Below are 22143 nucleotides of genomic sequence, written 5' to 3'. Positions count from 1 at the left end.
CAGGGCTTAATATAAAGTTAAGTGTCTAATGAATGTATTTTAAACAAAAGAATTCATGTTCTCTCAATTGGTTAACTACAAAAAGCTACTCTGATTAAATAAACTAATTGTATAACTAGCAAATGCCCATGTAGAAAATGCCCATAACTTTAAAAAGTCCATAACCTTTGACTTTTTCTAAGTTACAAGTTCAAATGAATAAGTATACTACAAACAACAACAAACTAATGAATTTTTAGGCTACATTACATGCATAATGGCCAGAATAAAGATAAAAGGATCCATTTTGAACTGACCACAGTAAGATCACATCTGGAACCTGTTTTAGTTTGGGGTGTCATCTATATATATAAAAGCTTAAGCGACTGAACGACCAGTCGACCGGTAGCTATGATGCACACTGACCACCAGGTGGCAGATGCTCAACACAGGAGCTGCCCCCGGTGGTCAGTGCACTCCCACAGCGGGAGCACTGCTCAGCTGACCATTGGGCGCCAGACGCCGGGCTCATGGCTGGCAAGTGCAGCTGTGGTGACGCAAGCCTCTCCCACCTTGGCAGTACCAGGCACAGCGGGGCAGGGATCAGCAGGAGCAGTGAGGTGCCCGGCCAGGGCCCAGGCTCTTCCCCAACCACTTGCTGCTTCACGCGCTACTACATCCCCCAAGGGGTCCCGGATTGCGAGAGGGCACAGGCCAGGCTGAAGGACCCCACTGGTGCACAAATCCGTGCACCAGGCCTCTAGTATTTTATAATGCATAAACTGAGATACACCCAAAAGACAACATACAGGATGATAAAGGATCTACAAACTATGCTGTATGTTGCTGTAAGCATTTGACCAGAGAAAGGTGGAGCAGCTGCCAGCTTGGGAGGAGCTCTTACCATAGGGCCTGCTCTGCTCTGAACCTTGAAGAGAAAACGAGAGGTTTCTGAGGTTTCTATCATGTTTAGCTCAGTTTATCAAAACTGGAGGTTAGTCCTAGCTGGTTTGGCTCACTGGATGAGTGTGAGCCTGCAGACTGAAGGGTCCCAGGCTCGACTCCAGTCAAGGGCACATGCCAGGGTTTCAGGCTCGATCCCCAGTAGGGGGTGTGCAGGAGGCAGCCGATCAATGATTCTCCCTGATCATTGATATTTCTATCTCTCTCTCCCTCTCCCTTCTACTCTGAAATCAACGAAGGTATATTTAAAAAACACACACACAAAAGAACAAAAAACTGGAAGTCAAAGAGGGATTTAGAATAGAGTTCTAACCAAGGGCCTGGTATAAATTGATTGTTATACTTTGTGTCCTGGGTGTCAGGAACCTCAACTGAATGAAATAGATGTTTCAATGAAGAGACAGGAATAAGACCACCAGGAGACAGATGAGTAACACCTACCTCGAACAATGTTTATAAGTGATCTTATTTAAAAACTAGAGGTCCAGTGCATGAAATTCATCGGGGGGGGGGGGGGAGTTTGAGGGGGGAAGACCCTCAGCCTGGCCTACACCCGCTCCAGTCCGGGACCCCTCGGAATCAGGCCTAAACCGGCAGTCGGACATTCCTCTTGCAATCCAGGACCACTGGCTCCTAACCGCTTGCCTGCCTGCCTAATTGCCTCCTAACCACCTCTGCCTGCCGGCCTGATTGCCCCTAACTGCCTCTGCCTGCCAGCCTGATCACCCCTAACCGCCTCTGCCTGCTGGCCTGATCGCCCCCTAACTGCTCCCCTCCCAGCCTGATCGCCCCTTAGCTGCCCTCCGCTGCTGGCCCGATCACCCCTAACTGCTCTCCCCTGCCAGCCTGATAGCCCCTCACTGCCTCTGCCTTGGCCCCCGCCACAGTGGCTTTGTCCAGAAGAGTCCAGTCTAATTAGCATACAGTCGTTAAGGAGCTCGTTAACTCAAATTACCCTGTCAACTCAATGCAAAAAATCAGCCGAGAGACAGCTGGTATCTCAAAAAACTCATTAGTAGGGACACTCGTAAGTCAAGGCCCCACTGTATTACCTTTTTATTAGAATAGATTATTTAGCACAGTACTAGGTATAAAACAGATGCTCAATCAATATTAGTTGCATAAGACAAAGCAATTAAGGAGATGCAATTCATCTTCTTTATAAACTGAATACTCATGTTTGAATCTTTAAGATAACTAACATATTAATAGCTAAGCAATAATGAAAGTGAGTCAAAAACTAGATGGGACATGACTGGATTAACTAGTTTAATAATTCAATTACCATTGTTCCCCAACATAAACATAAACAAGCCTACTACACATTTTACTTCATAAGCTGCTTATTTAGGATAGAACTTCTGAACAGATATTCACTTCTAAAGCAAAGCCTTGTTTTATTTGAGACATTTAATTCTTAATTGTTAAATATTAGGTTGCTTTTTTCCCCCAAAAGAGTTAATCAGAAGAATTCTTCTTTCTCTAAAGACTAAATGTGTCTCATTGCAATATTAGTGATATATAGCAGATTCCTATCAAATATTAGAATTTTTGGTATTTATAATTCTCATATTAGCATCAGTCAAATGAAATGATGTTAAAATCATAATCATTTCCCACTCAGGATCATATAATATATATATAGTTTTGATTGGCAAGATTTGCTGATTAAGACCAACATAGACAGCAGGTAAAAACCAAAAGCTTAATTACAACACATACTCCAAAAAGTGTTGCCCACTCCTAACATAAATTCTGTAGACATAATAAAGCAACTGAGAAACATCTAACATGAATGTATATATTAATGTCCCAAGAAACAAAAAGGAAGAAATCTTTAGCACCAGAACAAAGTTTTAGAAGACAAGAGAAATCCAATATACTGTAAGAAGGACCACACCTCTCTCTCTTCATTAGTTCCAGCTACACAATTCTATTCTGGTCACTGTAAGCCAGATTTAGAAACCGATGCTAAGAAATTCTAGCAGAAAAAGCCTGGGCAAAATTAATCCTAAGCGAAACAGAGAAGAATAAATCTCCATATTTAACAAACTTCTAACCATTCTGTTCTCAGTGTAGATCTGTCTGTAGAGCAACTGCAGCAAATCCAGTTGGATTGCAGGCCCTTTTTCTATTAAGGCTACACAAAATCCCCAGCAGCTGGGCCTATTGTAAGACAGTCTAATAAAACAGACAGGCAATACAATGCCACTGATAAATTTAGTAATTGCTGGCCATTACCACACCAATTTTGGAACCACACAAAGTGACATTTCACCCAACAAGCTTCTTGATATAATAGAGGATATAATCTGGGCTAGCTGATTCCTAACAATACCAACAAGTTCACATTTAATCATCAGAATGCCCAATAAAAGCACTGACATGTTCCTTCTAAATATTTCTATCAATAAAGAATACAGAAATTATGCTGCAAATAACACTATTAGATACCTAGCGACAAAAATTATTATATTCTCTAATTATAAAATCACTAAATTCCAGAGATGACAGATATCATATATCATAATGAAAATAAAAACTTATTTTCATTGTCATTACTTCTTCCCCTATAATAAATATAGGACTCATATATTCCAAACAAATACTCTTCAATTATATCAATAGCAAAGGAATATTTTGTAAATCAAAAAAATTTTTTTCTGCTTCAAAGCTGTTCTAAGAAATTATGGAGTAAAGAAATTATAGAAAAATCTTAATTCCATCAGGTCCGACAAACTTTAAATCCGGGATATTAAGCCCAAGCGATGTGGCTCAGTGGTTGAGCGTCAACCTATGAACCAGGTCACAGTTCAATTCCCAGTCAGGGCACATGGCCAGGGTTTCAGGCTTGATCCCCAGTAGGGGGGCATGAAGGAGGCACTCAATCAATGATTCTCTCTCAATATTGATGTTTCTATCTCTCCCTCTCCCTTCCTCTCTAAAGTCAATAAAATATATTTTTTTAAATCTGGGATGTTAAGCATTATCTCAGTTTTGCTATGGGAAACTAAACGGAAATTAAAAGTCTGTTAAAAATAAACATTTCCAAACCTAAGAAAAAGAGAATAAATCTTGGAAATATAAAATGATAATAGTTTCATAAATATATGAAGACTTAATCATTTCAAATTGTTAGAACTGGCAGCTAAAGACAAAAATCTATATCTATAAATTACTTAATAAAACTTCTCATGATTATAGCCCGGCCAGCGTGGCTTAGTGGTTGAGTATCAACCTATGAACCAGGAAGTCACAATTCGATTCCCAGTCAGGGCACATGTCCGGGTTGCAGGCTCAATCCCGGTGGGAGGCATGCAAAAGGCAGCTGATCAATGATTCTGTCTCTTCCTTGATGTTTCTATCTCTCGTTCCCTCTTCCTTCCTCTCTGAAATCAATAATATATATATATATATTTTTTAAAAAAAAACAAAAACTTCTCATAACTATAAATCTTTATAAATCCATCTAGAATATGCTACAGTCCCTCAGATAAAAAAGTAAACTCAAGTTCCAAAATAGTAGCACTATATTCTAAATTTTGGTACCACCATTTTATGGATCAATATACAGCCCAGAAGATGCTGTGAAAATAATGCTCACCTGGTGGGTGTGGAGCAGGGGTCCTGACTTTGAGCCTCATCCTCTTGCTGGGTTTCGCAGACACAGCTAAGCAAAGACATGGCCTTCTGGGGACTAAGACAATAAATTAAAGCAATATACTGTGTTAGTTTTGAAACAAAATGTACCTCTGAAGATTATCCTTTTAGGTACAGAGGAAATAAAATCTTCTTTCTGCATCCAAAACTCCAAACTGCCTTACACCAACATTCAGATTCTCAGAGTATTTGTTTCATATTAGCATAATTAAAAACTCTCAAGGAAGATTTGCAGGAAACAAGGTGGACAGAGGACTATATTAAATACCATGAAGACACCATCAGAGGGGGTGTGAGGGGGCAAGGGCAGAGTGGAGGGGTCAATGGCTGGGGGGAGAGGGGGACATCTGCAATACTTTCAACAATACACAATAGCAAGGTCCAGAAATGTATAACTCTGTAAGACATAAAGCCCCGTTTCTTCAACCAATAAATTGCTAACTAGCCAGGGCTGAGTTGGTAATTTTTTATACTGGGTGATGAATATACAGTGTTTATTATACTGTTTCTCTGCTTTTGTATATGTTTGAAACCTTCAACAGTGAGATGTCTGAGAAAGAAGATGATAGCAAGTTACAGAGCCCAGTTACAGATGACACTTTGTTTTAAAAAGAGTGGTACTGCCTGGCAGTGTGACTCAGTGATTGAGTGTCAACCTATGAACCAGGAGGTAATGGGTTCGACATCAGTCAGGGCACATGCCCAGGGTTTCAAGCTCGATCCCCAGTGTGGGACCATGCAGGAGGCGGCCAATCAGTGATTCTCTCATCATTTATGTTTCTATCTCTCTCCCTCTCCCTTCCTCTCTGAAATCAATAAAAATATATTAAAAAGAGAGTGGTACTGCTTTACTCAAATACAGAGGAAGCAATGAGCACTTAAAATATTCTAACTGAGCTTACCTCTTTTTTTAATTCATTGAATTTTTTGGAGTGACATTGGTTCACAATACCATATGGGTTTCAAGTGTACAATTCAATAAACATCATCTGCATGCTGCGATGAGCACCCCTCATCCGAAGTAAAGCCTCTTTCCATCCCCATCTCCCTGCCTTTGCCAGCCTCCACCGAGCCACTACCCCCCTCCCTCAGGCTATCATTGCACTGTTGTCTGTGTGTATGGGTGATATATATATGTTTTGGGGCTAATCCCTTCACCTTCTTTCATCCAGCCCTCCCAACTTCCTCCCCTCTGACAGCTATCAGTTGGTTCCATGTATCCATGCCTCTGTTTCTATTTTGTCAATTTATTTTCTTCATTAGACTCCACACGTGAGACCATATGGTTTTTGTCTTTCTCTGACTGGCTTATTTCACTTAGCATAATAATCTCCAGATCCATCCATTCTGTCACAAATGGTAAGATTGCCAGCAGCTCAGTTGGTTAGAGTAGCGATCGCCAACCTTCCGGACCTCACGGACCAGCAGTGGTTCGCAGACCACTGGTTGGTGACCACTGGGTTAGAGTATTGTCTCGATACACCATGGGTGCAGGTTTGATCCCAGTTCAGGGCACATACGAGAATCAACCAGTGAATGCATAAATAAGTGGATCAACAAATCTATGTTTTCTCTCTCTCGAAAATTAATAAATTAAAAAAAAACTTTTCCAGAGCTTACTTTAAATGATTTATTATACACCCAATGGTAAAATGAAGTCAAACACTTTTAAAATTTAGATTCTCATATACAAAATTTGCTTCACAACAATACCAATGAATTTCTCCTCATCCTATGATCCACCAATCTAATCATGTGCCTCAAGTATTTTCCCAACCCTACATCCCTACCAAAGGGTTTGGGAAGCTTTAGCAGCATATTCTGGTCCCTTTCAATGGGCACATGTACAGGCCAATAACAAGTCATATCTAGTATGCGATTCTGTTAAAACCAAAGAGATCAAGAATAAACTATTTTTTTTCAACCTGTAAGACTACATATCGTTAGTCTTCAACCTTGTAAGGACCCTAAGGTACCAATTTTTCAGATTAAATATGTAAGAGCCCAGAGTACAACTAATCTCTCTAATGTATAACTAAGTACAGATCAAAGGATTTAGACAGGGGCCAGAAACTTGAAACTGAAGGTCAAATTTAGTCCACACATAGGCCTTATTTGACCCACCAAACAGGAGTTGAACCCGGACTATCCTCCTCCGCAGCCTTTTAAATAGGGCTGGTGTTCAGTTGGCCGTCATCCTCAACACTGCAAGGTCTTGCACTCAGCCCGCTTTACTTATTTATAGCACCTGCTTAGCCTGATTTAAAAATTCTCACCTATATTTCACAAACTGCTGCTACTGTTTTCATGCCAGAAACCAATAAAACAATTTTACTCTCACAGCCACCAGATGGCAAAGCTTACCCACCAGAGCCTCCGGATGGAGTCATACTCATGCTCAAAGCATTACAGCCTTCATGACAAAGCAAAAATAACAGTTCAACACAGTAGCAAATTTGGCAAACAGAAGAGAAAATGGCCTGAGGCTGGGGCTGAGTAGAGGGTCTCAGAGGAACAAGGTCTAAGCCTATCTCTTGTTAAACCCTCCATTGCCTCACCAAAGCAACAACAGAAAAAGGTTAAAAAAAAAAAAAAGGACACTGTCCCACATGAACAAAAGGGAGAGAGGAAAACACCTTTAAATATCTTAGTTCTAAGTATAGCAAAAGCTTTATTAGGCTTAAGAAAGCCTATATTAGATTCAACACATTGTTAAATCCTTTATGCTGGAGTTATATTTTAAGTTTCATTCCTCTCTTGATAAATCATCTTCCCTGCAGTACAGCGGCTTTGTATATTGAATTCCTCTAAATAGCAACCAGCTCTAGTTACCTGGCAACAGCCTCAGCAACAACAGTGGATCCATTTTTTCTTTCACCAATTGCAGGCTCTTAATAAAAACAGAAGCAAGGAAAGGAAAGAAAAAGAGAATTCAGTTAATATTACACCAAAAAAACCTGTTCTACTAGTACGTATTTGCAACAAATAACAAAAAGAAAAAAAGAAAAAAGAAATGGGTAAGAATAATAAGGAAACAGAAAAAGATTTATAATTTAATTAGAGGCCTGGTGCACAAAAATCATGCACAGGTATGGTCCCTAGGCCTGACCTGCAATTAGGGCCATCTTTCCCAGCTGCCCACAGCCAGCCTTGCCTCCCACCGCCACCCACCCCCGGTCCCCTGTTTGCCATCAGGTGATCGGTGCCTAATGGCCAGGGAAAGGGACCAACAAAAAGCCTGCTCGCCGGCCCCACCCCTGCCGCAGGTCACCCTCTGTGTGTGGGGCGACCAGCAGGGCAGGGACCTTGGCCTGGTGCCACCCTCATCCCCTGCCACCCACCCCCAATTTGCCATCAGGCGATTGGAGCCTGCTGGCCAGGAAAGGGACTGAGAGGTGGTACAAGTTTCTCTCACTTCTATCAGTAAATTTTTTTCAAACTTCCTACAGATGACTAATCAGTTTGTTCAGAAACAGAATGAAGCAGTAACATTTAAAAATGAATCTCAACTATCTTGTCTCATACAAGAATTTTTAAAATATGTACTTAAAAATACTTACTTAAAAATCAAATTAAAAATTAAAAATCAAATAAATTTAAAATAAACAAGAAAAGTTTAATAAGATAAATTATGTAGGAAAATGTCTTTGGATGCAAATTTTAAATAGTGTGCAGTTTTATGAGAACCCACACATAGAAAGTACTCAAGTTCTTCCTAAAGTTCTTTGGAGACAGATAATTGAAAAACAACATTTTCAAAAAAGAGGTGGCTCACTTGGTTGAAATGTCATCCCATGCACCAAAGGGTTGTGGTTCAATCCCAGTCAGGGTACATGCCTGGTTTACAGTTCAATCCCCTGTTGGGGCTCATGTAGGAGGCAGCCAATCGATATTTCTCTCTTACATAGATATTTATTTCTCTCAATCCCTTCCGCTCTCTTTAAAAAATAAATAAATAAATAAATGAGGAAATATATCCCTGGGTGAGGATTTAAAAAAAAAGAAGAAAAAGAAAAAGAATCAAGACTAATACTGAAAAGAATCCCATATTTTCAAAGTAATGTCACTAATATCAAGGGATTAAAATTTATTCACTGACAATTTATTCCAGCCTCAGAAAAAAATAACAAATACTTTTAAACATTTCTACAATTTCATGACCCAACATAATCTAGTCTACCAAGGAGGCAGCTGAAGTTTAGTGGTTAAAGCCCTAGCTCTGAAACAGAAGCCTGGCTCAGGCTCTGGCTCCAGCACTTAGTAGTACAACCTGGGAGTAAACGCCTCCATCTTCTGAGTCAGTTTTCTCTCCTATAAGAGAGAGAAAACAGGACCACCCTCACAGGTTTGTTGTGGGGATGAGTTGAGTGAAATTTTGAGTATGGTGCCTGATCCTATGCTCCTATTATCTGAAAAGTAATAATATGGTCATCCTTAACATTTAGCTTCATTTAAATTCTTTCCAATTGTAATCTCAAATCTAAAGATTCAAGGCTACCACATACTCTCTTAATAAGCTCTACTTGATTTCAAAAAAGATGATAAGGATAGAAACATGTAATACTTAAATTTCTACTTAGGTTCTAAGATTCAAACCAGTAAGCCCTGAGAAGCAGAATAGCACTGTAATTTGGAACTGGACTTCTGGTTCTTGGAACTAGTTTGAATTAAGGTACTACATTAAATAGTTGTATGACTCTAAGAAAGGTGCTCAACCGGCCTGTGCCTCAGTTTCCCCCAACTGTAAAATGTAGATAATAATGGGATCTTCAAAAAAAAACACAACTTTACCAGTTTGTCAGGAGATTTAGTGAGCTGTACATGTAAAATGCCTGGTGTATAGTAAGAACTGAAAATCTATTTAGGTAAAATTTTTCTTTGTTCTCAAAGAATGAAAAATCCCTCTTACTCAAGTTTACTCACTCTATTAGTGGTCTTTTTTATCATTATTATTATTATTATTTCAAAGAGAAAGGAAGAGGGAGAGAAACAGAACATCAATGATGACAGAGAACCATCGATCACCCCCGCTGGGACCGAGCCCACAACCTGGATATGTGCCTCAACCAGGAACCAAACCGAGACCCCCTGGCTCATAGGTTGATGCACAACCACTGAGCAACACCGGCCTGGCTATTAGTGGTCTTTGAAAGCTTTCCCTCACAACTCCCTCAGGGCCCTGGTTCATCAACTATTTCCCCTATTCCCTCACTTCTAATCCATCTCTCTTTTGGATATTTCTATTCAGTCTATATACCTGATTAGACCTCGAAGTCTAAAAATGAAAAATCTCCTTTAATCCTGCATTGCCCTCTAACTTTCCATATTTAACAAAAACTTCTTTATTTATTTATTTTTAAATATATTTTATTGATTTTTTACAGAGAGGAAGGTAGAAGGATAGAGAGTCAGAAACATCGATGAGAGAGAAACATCGATCAGCTGCCTCCTGCACATCTCCCACTGGGGATGTGCCCGCAACCCAGGTACATGCCCTTGACCGGAATCGAACCTGGGACCCTTGAGTCCGCAGGCCGACGCTCTATCCACTGAGCCAAACCGGTTTCGGCTTAACAAAAACTTCTTAAAAGAAGAATACATTTGCTGCCTCTTCTCCCATCATGCCTCAATTATGTTCAGTGGCTCCTATCCAAACCACTATACTGATATAGTTCTTGCTAGAGTCACCAAATGGATCCTAATTGCCAAACCCAATGTACTTCAGAAATATCTTACCGGACCTCACTTCTGCATCTGACATTGTCTTCTTCTTGTAACTTTCCTCCCCATAGCCATCCATGGCTTTATATTCTCTTAGCCAACTTCTCTGAATGTTCCTTTACAATCTCTTTTAAGACTTCTTCCTTTTCTAACTCCATTAAACTGCATTTACAAACTACTTAGTAAAAAAAATGTATAACCTTTGGAGTCAGATATGATTCAAACTCCAGCTCTACTTCTTACCAGTTATTGTGACCATAGATATATAACTTAAAATCTCTCTTAGTCTGTTTTCTCATCAATAAAATGGAAATAGGATATCTATCTGGAGTGCTATCATGAAAACTAAACACAGATGTAGAATCATCCGGTATTTTTTTCCTCCCCCTTACTTCTATATTCAACTGGTCCCAAGTTGTCCCTATTCTACTACCTACCTCTCAAATTCATCCCTTATCTCCATCCCCACTATTAATGACCCCAATTCCTGGTTAAAGACTCAGTTTGCCAGGTAGAAGAACAGGAAATGGGCAAGGCAAGGAATGATACATAGAAGCCCAAGTTTTGAAACACTCAGCTGATCTTTTTATTTATTCATTTACTTATCTATCTATCTTCACCCAAGGATATGTTTATTGATTTTAGAAAGAGAGGAAGGGGAAGAGGGACAGGGAGAGAACCATTAATGTGAGAGAGAAACATGGACTGGTTGCTTCCCATACGTATCCCAACCAGAGATTCAACTCACAACCTAGGTATGTACTAAAGGGAATTGAGCCCTAACCGGTTTGGCTCAGTGGATAGAGCGTCGGCCTGCGGACTCAAGGGTCCCAGGTTCGATTCCGGCCAAGGGCATGTACCTGGGTTGCGGGCACATACCCAGTGGGGAATGTGCAGGAGGCAGCTGATTGATGTTTCTCTCTCATCGATGTTTCTAACTCTCTATCCCTCTCCCTTCCTCTCTGTAAAAAAGTCAATAAAATATATATATATATATATTTTTTTTTTTTTTAAAAAAAAGGGAATTGAACCTGCAACCTTTTGGTGTATGGGATGACACTCCAAGCAACTGAGTCGCCAGGCCAGGGCTCAGCTGATTCTTTTAAAAAAGCAAATCCAGTCTTATTTTTCCCTTGCCTAAAATTTTTCAGTTTCTCATCATGATATAAAAGGCCTTTCAGAATCTAGTCTCTACCTTACAGCCACTCCCTTGTACCTTCTCTGTATTTTAGCCAAATAACTTGCAATTAATGTGGGAAACAGTCAACATAAACCTACAATGTGAATCCACAATCTCAAATTTTCTACCCTCTTCTGAACTGTTTCTGAATATGGAAGCCAATTACTTAATATCAACACAGGTTTAATGCAGAGATACAACCGGAACCATAGAAATTATAAAATGGAGCATCTTCGTCTTAGCTGGTTTGGCTCAGTGGATAAAGTGTTGGCTTATGGACTAAAGGGTCCCAGGTTCGATTCCAGTCAAGGGTACATGCTCAGGTTGCGGGCTCGATCCCCAGTAGAGGCTGTACAGGAGGCATCCAATCAATGATTCTTTCTCATCATTGATGTTTCTTTCTATCTCTCCCTCTCCCTTCCTCTCTGAAAACAATAAAAATAAATTTTAAAATAAAAAAATAAAATAAAATGGAGCATCTTCAGTAACATTGACAGTGACTGGCCAAAGGCAAAGAATTAAATATATGACAATAATATTTTACAAATACATTTATAATTATAAAAGTATAACTAGAAAAAATATAACCACTACTTCCCAGATGATCTGGAGCTACTAATTACCCAAGATTAACATAAACTTACTTTCCAGACTAAACTGCAAAGATTCTTCACTCGCCTCCGCCTCAGGACTGACCAGTTTCATTCTCAGACACAATTTATCATCCATTTCTGGGACAGCCCCAGAATCTTCTTTTTCATTCCCAAGTATAGGATCATTAGTTTCCACCACGCTTTCAGACATGACATCACTGGTTGCTGTGGTGCTTTCTGGATAGTTGCTAATATCTGAAAGAAGAGAGGCAGGAGGTAGAAAGAAAGAACACTAAAATGCAAACAAAAAACAATAACTCAAGGTTGTCAATTTGCCTGTTTGGCTCCACAGCTCTGCAGGATTAAAAGGGAGTTCCTAGGCTAGATCCTGTCACAAGTATCAACAACTACACACTAGTATTAACACCTGGTCTTAGGAGCAACAGGATTCAGTTCCACTTCTGCATCTGGACAAAGGATGCTGCATGAGACCTCAGCCAATGCCAGCATGAGGCATAGGTAGCAGGACACTCCAGACGGCATGATTGTTACCTCCCAGCACTGACTAGAGAAAAAAAATAGGTTAATGTAGAAGATTACTGGCTGCTTTAGGGAAGGAGAATCTATGTTTTCTTGCCATGTCAAGCAGCAGACTGATCAGCCAGGATACTGAATTAATAGTACTTCTACCCTACCTGTACTCCCTTCCTTATAAGAGCTCTATATCATTGTTTAGCACTCAGATTTCACTGCCTTGCAAGTAATAGGATAAAATCCCTAGAAATTTTTTCATTTTTTCCTTCTACCTTTTCTTTCCTCTCATCACCACTCACTATCACATGGGAGTAAACTCATGAAATCAGACATCACAACCTTATTCTTCCTAAGACAAAAATCAACCTTATGAGGGAGATTCAACTCCTCAGATCTAAAAGAATTGGAATCAGCCTAAGTGCCCATCAGCAGATGAATGGATTAAAAAACTTTGGCACATCTACACAATGGAATACTATGCAGCTGTAAAAAGGAAGGAACTCCTACCATTTGCAACAGCATGTATGGAGCTGGAGAGCATTATGCTAAGTGAAATAAGTCAGTCAGAGAAAGACAACTACCACATGCTCTCACTCATCTGTGGATTATATGAACAACGTAAACCGATGAACAAAAACAGATGTAGAGACAGAGAAGCATCGATCAGATGCTCAAAACTCAGAGGGAAAGCAGGGGAGGGTGGGGGTGAGGGGGAAAGATCAACCAAAGGACTTGTATGCATGCATATAAGCATAAGTGATGGATGTGGACAACAGGGGGTGAGGGTGAGGGTGAGGGTGAGGGCAGGACTGGGGGGATGAGGGGACATTGGGGGGATAAGGACACACTTGTAATATCTTATTCAAAAAGGGGGGGGGAAGAAAAAAAGAAATCACTTGCATAAAAAATAATATCTCAGAAATTCTGCTTTAAACGGCATTACATTTTACTCACTTACCAATAGGAGTACTGTGTCTCCTGGGCTCTAATTTTAGGTGCCCAGCAAGAGGTGGAGTTGCACCAGTCAATGGTGGGATAATATCACCTTCTTTAGGCAAAGTGAAATGAAATGGAGTTTCTGGAGGAAAAAATAAATAAATAAACAAGAAGGAAACCAAAACAGAAGTATTAAAAAAAGCACAAGTAAAGAGAACTGCAAGAAATATTTAAATTATTCTTTTTCCAAATTCTGCCGCATTCCCAACCCCCCTCAACAGACAGGCCTCCCAACCAATTTCCTACTGTTCTCTCCGCTTTCTTTACAGCCATCAACAACAGGACTAACATAAAGTAGACAACCAAAGAAAGGCAAATAGAGGAAGCCCAAAGTTTGGAGGGTCTGAGGAACATGCGGACATAGGAACATCTGAGCTCCAAGATAGTACATTTGGGAATTCTCAGTAATACAAATTTGGGTAGTTTCAAGTCTAGACTTTCTCATTTTATGCAATGTTAACCCAAGGAGTTCATTGATAAGCTTTGGCAATCTGTAACATCCTCTAGTTGAAGTCTGATGGTAATACTTGTAATTTACAATCTACTCAAAGAGATGACGAAGGATCTCATGGGCCAAAGTACTTCAAAATACTCATTGGTTCTAACATAGAAATCTATGGGTTTCATGGTTCAGCAATACTGACCAGCATTCACTCTAGACCAGTGAGACAAAATACCACATGCGGGCGCGCACCTACAGTGTGATTGAAACTTTGTGGCCCATGAGCAGAAGTCGGTATTTTGTGGAAGAGCCACACTCAAGGGGCCAAAGAGCCGCATGTGGCTCGCGAGCCGCAGTTTGCCGGCCACTGCCACAGTAATAATATTCATATCAACATCTCTGCACAACAATAAGTCTCACATATATGAGCACTCCAGTATACACATTTTTGGTTAGTCATTATAAAATTAATGTAAACAGCCCTAGCTGGTTTGGTTCAGCGGATAGAGCGTAGGTCTGTGGACTGAAGGGTAACCGGGTTCGATTCCGGTCAAGGGCACATGCCCAGGTTGCGGGTTTGATCCCCAGTGGGGGGTGTGCAGGAGGCAGCCAATCAATGATTCTCTCTCATCATTAGTGTTTCTATCTTTCTCTCCCTTCCTCTCTGAAATCAACACAAATATATTTTTCAAATAAATAAATAAATAAATAAAATTAATGTAAACATAAAAAACATGTCAAAATACAAAAAACTTTGACAAGAGAAAATTCTGAGATGTCCTAAATTTAACACAATTCTGATACTCTCTACCTGGAGATAGCATCAGATCCCACAAGTTAAAGGCTCAGTCCCACAAGACCACCCCACGTCAGATGCCAGTAGCAAGTTCAAGTTGTTACCTGTGCTATAACTGGCTTCACATTATAGATTCCCATACCCTCCTTATTAGGTTCAATTCATCTGCTGGTGCTACTCAGGATACTCAGAGAAAAAGTTTACCAGTTTATTATAAAGACACAGATTAACAGCCAGATAAAGCAGTACACAGGGTGAGGCCCAGAGGTTTTGATAGCAGGAGATTCTGTGGAACTGGGATGAGATACAATCCAGGATCATTTACCTACTAGGTTGCTTACCAAGTCTTATTGAAGAGTTTTTGTAGAGCTGAGCCAGTGTGGCTCAGTGGATGAACGTCAACCTATGAACCAGGAAGTCACGGTTCAATTCCAGGTCATGGCATATGCCCAGGGTTGCAGGCTCGACCCCCAGTGTGGGGCATACAGGAGGCAGCGGTCAAGGATTTTCTCTCATCATTGATGTTTTTATCTCTCTCTCCCTCTCCCTTCCTCTCTGAAATCAATAAAAATATTTTTTTTAAAAAAAAGAGTTTTTGTGCACCCAGCCTGGATGGCTCAGTGGTTGAGCATCGACCTATGAACCAGGAGGTCACAGTTCGATTCCTGGTCAGGGCACATGCCCAGTTGCGGGCTGGTCCCCAGTGTAGGGTGTCCAGGAGGCAGCCAATCAGTGATTCCCTCTCATCATTGATGTGTCTATCACTCTTCCTCTCTGAAATCAATAAAAATATATATTTTTTAAAAAGAGTTTTTGTAGAGCTTGAATCTACAGCCCCTCTCCTCCCAGGAGTCAAGGGGTACGGTTGAAAGTTCTACCCTTTAATAATCGCTGGGTCTTGCTCTAGCCAGTTTGGCTCAGTGGATAGAGTGCTGGCCTGTGGACTGAAGGGTCCCAGGTTCGATTCCAGTCAAGGGCACGTACTTGGGTTGCAGGTTCCCCAGCCCTGGTCAGGGTGCATGCAGGAGGCAACCAATCGATGTGTCTCTCTCACATGGATGTTTCTCTCTGTCTCTCCCTCTCCCTTCCACTCTCTAAAAATCAATGGAAAAATATCCTCAGGTGAGTCTTAACAAAATAATAATCATCATCATCATCATCATCATCATCATCATCACTTAGTCTTCACTGTGAACAGCCCCATCCTGAGGCGATATAGGGATCTACCCTAAATCACTCAGCACAAACCCAGTTGTGACTAAAAGGGCTTGTTCTGAATAACAAAAGATATTCCTTTCACTTCAAAAATAACAAGGGTTTTAGGAGCTCTGTGCAGGAACCAGATGAAGAACAAATACATTTCGTATTATATTACATTTTCTTCTTTCATCTTTTCCCACTCCACTCCTATCTTTATTTTAATACATTTTTATTGATTTCAAAGAGGAAGGGAGAGGGAGAGAGAGATAGAAACATCAATGATGAGAGAGAATCATTGATTGGCTGCCTCTTGGACACCCCACACTAGAGATGGAGCCCACAACCCTGTGCCCTGACTGAGAATTGAACTATGACCTCCTGCTTCATAGGTTGACACTCAACCACTGAGCCACACCGGCCGGGCCATTCCTATCTATCCTTTATTACCTTTAATATCAAGCACTTTGATTCATTTTCCTCAAAAATCACAAGACAACAACAAAAACATCTCTTACATCTATATGTAAGAGAAAATGAATTAGTAATCTGAAGGGATGAAAAGAGAAAATGAATGGACTTTAGAAATAAAGGATGAAAAATATATATGCTCAGCTAAAGGAACTGTAAAGAATATGAGTGGAGAATTTCAACATCACATCTAAATGGCAAAGAATTCCACCATAGTTATAGAAAAAAGAGGAATGGGTCAGTAGATAGCATTCATTTTCTGGCAGTTCCTTAAAAAGCAAGCCCTTTATGTTGCTAAAGAAAAAGTTAGAAAAGATATCGAAACTAAAAAACAAGTATCTCACAAAGCATCAGACATTCCAAAGATTTATTTTAAAGAACTTTTCATTCCTGGAACAACCGCCTGCTCTCTTCACAGGAACTATCTATCTCTCATATTATGATTGACCATACAGACTTTTGAAAATCCTTCTATGCGACAAACCATAATATACAAATATAACGTGAAGCATCAAAAAGTGCTTAAAAGTATTTGTTTCCTTTGCACGGTACTAGATAAAACTTCATGAAGTTATTTTAACACCAATAATGTAACTGCATTACTATAACCTAATGGAAAATTGAGTATTTTACAGGCAGCACTGACACCATCTCTCTCTGGTCTTCAATGCCTCATTCCTTGATTATTGCAGCAGCCTATCAACTACTTTCTCTGCCTTAAGTTTCCCCCTTCCCCCAATTCTTTTTGCACATTGCAGCCAAAGCAATCTTCCTAAAGAACATAGCTTTGAACACATTAGCTCCTGGTCAAAACTGTAAGGTTTTTACTAGAAGATAAATTGCTAACTCTTTAACCAGCATTCAATTAACTAGTAGCAGCCTACATTTCTACTCTATCTTAAATTATTCATGTTCATGAAGCTTCTTTTCAATGTCCTCCAAATGCTTTCCCATTTCTCTGCTTTTGTTCACTCATCTGACATAGGTAATTTAATCAAATTATCACCAAATTCTGCAAAATAATATCTCATCCTCTTAAATTTAGATTTCATTCAATTCTTTTTCTAAGATTTAGCACACCCTCATTATTTAAATTATCAAGTCCCTTCTTGATTTCCCAGATTATGATGGTTATCCTAATGTATGCCAGCATACCAACCCATTAAAAAAATATATGAATAAACAAAAGCAACTTAATATCCATTGTCAAACCATCTGAGTGAGGAGTTTGTCCTTATTACTAAAGACTTTATAGAGATTCATTAGTCTAAACCAAAATTTAAAACATCTAATGTCAGTAAGGTCTCTCTTACTTCTAACTTCCTGTTACAATATAAAGCCCATCTTTTGTTCTCAAGAGAAGACCTGGTCACTTCTTTCAATGGTTTAAAGCCAGCTAATCGATATATATAAGCCCAGCAACCAGAATGACGGAATGACCAGAACGGCTGGAACGACTGGTCACTATGAGACGCACTGTGGCGGCCAATGAGCCCGATCAGGGACCCATCAGCACACCCTAACCTCCCAAGGTCCCTTCCGCCGACTGCCCCGCCCCTGATAAGCCCTCCCCACCCTGATCAGGGGCGCGGCCGGCTGGCCAACAACCCATGGCCCCTCCCTGCAGCCGGCCCAGAAGCCAACCTCCCGCGTCCCCTCCCCTCCATTGGCCCGGCCCTATCAGCCCCCATCAGGGTGGGCTGGCCAGACCCTACCCATGCACGAAATCATGCTCAGGGCCTATATAAGAATTTCTATATTGGGTGATGCCACCCATAAACAGCATATCCTAACAGTCTGCCTCTGACATTAACGACCAGTTAGGATGATATTCCATAAAGTAAACCAATAAATGTTAGAGTTAGAGCACAAGACATATCTAGTTTCAATGATCATTATTAACCTATTATATACTAGAGGCCCAGTGCACAAAATTCGTGCACGGGGGGGGGGTGTCCCTCAGCCCAGCCTGTACCCTCTCCAATCTGGGACCCCTTGAGGGATGTCCGACTGCTCATTTAGGCCCGATCCCACCAGGCAGTCGGACATCCCTCTCACAATCCAGGACTGCTGGCTCCCAACCGCTTGCCTGCCTGCCTGCCCTAACTGCTTCTGCCTGCCAGCCTAATCACCCCTAACTACTCCCCTGCCAGCCTGATCAACACCTAACTGCTCCCCTGCTGGCCCGATTGCCCCTAACTGCCCTCCCCTGCCAGCCTGGTCACCCCCAACTGCCCTCCCTGCAGGCCCAGTTGCCCCTAACTGCCCTGCCCTGCAGGCCTGGTCCCCCCCAACTGCCCTCCCCTGCAGGCCTGGTCAACTGTCCTCCCCTGCAGGCCTGGGTCCCCCCCCAAATGTCTTCCCCTGCAGGCCCGGTCACCCCCAAATGCCCTCCTCTGCCAGCCTGGTCACCCCTAACTGCCCTCCCCTGCAGGCCTAGTTGCCCCCAACTGCCCTCCCCTGCCGGCCATCTTTGACCACATGGGGGCAGCCATCTTGTGTGTTGGAGTGATGGTCAATTTGCATATTACTCTTTTATTAGATAGGATTACCATTTGTGGATTTAATTAAAGACTTATTGTCCAGCCAGCATGGCTCAGTGGTTGAGTGTCAACCTTTGAACCAGGAGATCATGGTTAGATTCCAGTGGGGGAGGTATAGGAGGCAGCTGATCAATGATTCTCTTTCACCACTGATGTTTGTTTGTATATATATATATATACATATATATATATATATATATATATATATATATCCCTTCCCGTCTGAAATCAGTAAGAAATATATATTTTTTAAAAGACTTATTAAACTTATGATTTTTCATATCATCAAACCATCATAAATTTATTCTATATTGAATAAAATTGGGCTTCCAAGTACCACCTTCCTAAATTTGTTTTATTCAAATTTCAGGAGTAGGTCTTCAGAAAACATTTCTGAAGAGGTCTCCAAACTAATAACAGTGACAAGTTATCTATAAATGGAGGTAATTAGAATGATTCTCCCCCTACTCCCTCTGCCCACCCTCCCTCTCCAGTCACTCCCTCTCTCCCCTTTCCTGTATTATTTGAACATTTCCCACAATTAAGCATGTATCTTTTTTTCCAATCAGTAAAGATTTTAATAAAATAACAACAGTACCCTTCTAACTGTGACATACAGAAATCTAATTAACAAATTTGGGACTCAACCAATTTGTAACTCTAATTCTGTCTTTCCAGAACCATTAATTTCTTAGGTTACTCTCATTGAAATTAGTCTCTCTTTAGGTTTAGCAATTAGACAACTATATTTTAAGTACAAAATAGTATTTTTTGTTCTAGCAATGCTCTTCTGAGTAATTTACTTTAATCCCCTAATACTGTGGTCGGCAAACCGAGGCTCACGAGCCACATGCAGCTCTTTGGCCCCTTCAGTGTGGCTCTTCCACAAAATACCACATGCAGGCACACACGTACAGTGCGATTGAAACTTCGTGGCCCATGCGCAGAAGTCGGTATTTTGTGGGAGAGCCAGTGTTTTGTGGAAGAGCCACACTGAAGGGGCCAAAGAGCCACATGTGGCTCGCAAGCCACGGTTTGCCGAGCCGCAGTTTGCCGACCACTGCCCTAATAGACCAACCACTGTCTTCACTCCTTTTAGTTGTTTCCTCAAGAACTAAGTAAACAGAATATAACTTACTAGTATTTTCTTTTTTTTTTTTTTTAATATATTTTATTGATTTTTTACAGAGAGGAAGGGAGAGAGATAGAGAGTTAGAAACATCGATGAGAGAGAAACATCGATCAGCTGCCTCCTGCACATCCCCCACTGGGGAAGTGCCCGCAACCCAGGTACATGCCCTTAACCAGAATCGAACCCGGGACCTTTCAGTCTGCAGGCCGATGCTCTATCCACTGAGCCAAACCGGTTTCGGCACTAGTATTTTCAATAACCTAGATAAAAATTAGTAAAGTAAGTTTTACTATGGCAATGTCTATTATAAAAAAGAGCTGGCTCTGCCCTGACCCGTGCACTTGGTGTTTAAACAGTCACCCTGCACACCAAAGGGTCACAGATTCAATTCCCAGTCAAGGGCACACACCTGGGTTGCAGGTTCCATCCAGCAAGCGAGGGAGGCAACCAATCGATGTGATCTCTCTCACATGGGTATCTCTTTCTCTCTTTCTTTCTTTCTTTCTTTCTTTCTTTCTTTCTTTCTTTCTTTCTTTCTTTCTTTCTTTCTTTCTTTCTTTCTTTCTTTCTTTCTTTCTTCCTTCCTTCCTTCCTTCCTTCCTTCCTTCCTTCCTTCCTTCCTTCCTTTCTTTCCTTCTCTCTCTCTCTCTCCCCCCCCCCTTTCTCCTCCCCCCACCTGCCTCCCTTCCACACTCTCTTAAAAAAAAAAATCAATAGAATAATATCCTGGGTGAAGATTTTTTAAAAAAGAGCTGGCTCTGCCATTAATAGTGTAAACAAAAATTCGTGAAGAATACTTTTAACATAATGTAATAGCCCAATGTTTTAGAAGCTTCTTCTACATACAATTGCTAAAATAATTGAAAAAACCTACCAACCCTGATAATTCCTTAGCTGAGGTAGGTCAATAATAGAATTTAGATGTAATAAAATTACAAAAATATTCAATAATATAAAATATTAGCTCATTCAGATAGTTCATTACCATAACTCATCAGAATCAGAGAAACTATATTATTCAATCTCACAAGAAAAGAAAAACATAGCATTGAGAATCAGGTGTCTTAGGCTCTTGTCCTACCTCAATCGTTTATTAGCCATGTGACTTTAGGAAGAAGAGACTAAACCCAATAACTCCTAACCTCCATTTCAGCTCTAACATTTCTTGAAGAGGGTTAAAAAAGTCCTGAATACTCTAACATTTCTTTTCTGAAGAGAGTCAAAAAAGTCCTGAATATAAAACCTAATGAATAGAGATAATTTTGAGGAAAAAATAAATAAGTACTATTAATAATCACACCTGCACAAGAAGTATAAAGTGGGATTGTTCCAGAAACACCAAAAGGTATAATCACCCATACTAACAGCTATGATGTCCAAATACTGTTTCTCATTTCCATAATTCTAGAAGCTTGTTTTCTTAAGTTTGTGTTTTGTTTTTAATGTTTTTATTGATTTGTTTTTGAGAGAGGGGGGAAGGGAGAGGGATAAAGAGATGGAAACATTGATAGGCTGCCTCCTGCACGCCCCCTACTGGGGATCGAGCCTGAAACCTGGGCATGTGCCCTGACCAGGAATTGAACTGGTAACCTCTTGGTTCATGAGTCAGGGCTCAACCACCGAACCACACCAGCAGGGCTATTTTTTCATTTTCAAAATTTGTTTTTAAATTACACTAACTCTGGGCACTTAGAAAATCTGACCTCTTTTCAGCTAATGTCATACATAATATTCTACAAATATTTCCTGGACTTCAGAAAAATAGATAAAAGGCACAAACTAATATCTTTTTCCAGTTTAAGATTTAAGATGTATATATGTTGAGCCAAATTGAGAAACTTTTCTTAATACCCATAAAGAGGAAACAACCAATAACAGCATATTCATTAACAGAGTTCTTTACTGTGTAATCAAAACAAGATCCTGTACTTCAAGG

General features: G+C 40.5%; 1 protein-coding gene across 4 annotated transcripts in view; it reads right to left on the bottom strand.

The window, feature by feature from the left end:
* TP53BP1 (tumor protein p53 binding protein 1) overlaps positions 1 to 22143 on the bottom strand; it is an 89287-nt gene that overhangs the window by 26780 nt on the left and 40364 nt on the right. For all 4 annotated transcript variants that reach the window (XM_059703419.1, XM_059703430.1, XM_059703441.1 and 1 more), the window contains exons 13-16: positions 13589 to 13708; positions 12148 to 12351; positions 7435 to 7492; positions 4547 to 4639 (exon numbers count right to left, since the gene is read on the bottom strand). In XM_059703419.1, the coding sequence (XP_059559402.1) occupies positions 4547 to 4639; positions 7435 to 7492; positions 12148 to 12351; positions 13589 to 13708 (475 nt within the window). The remainder of the gene's footprint in view (positions 1 to 4546; positions 4640 to 7434; positions 7493 to 12147; positions 12352 to 13588; positions 13709 to 22143) is intronic.

Source organism: Myotis daubentonii, chromosome 1, assembly GCF_963259705.1.
Source record: "Myotis daubentonii chromosome 1, mMyoDau2.1, whole genome shotgun sequence".
Lineage (NCBI taxonomy): Eukaryota > Metazoa > Chordata > Mammalia > Chiroptera > Vespertilionidae > Myotis > Myotis daubentonii.
Note: the sequence above shows the minus strand (reverse complement) of the source record. Positions and strands in the feature narration are given on the sequence as shown.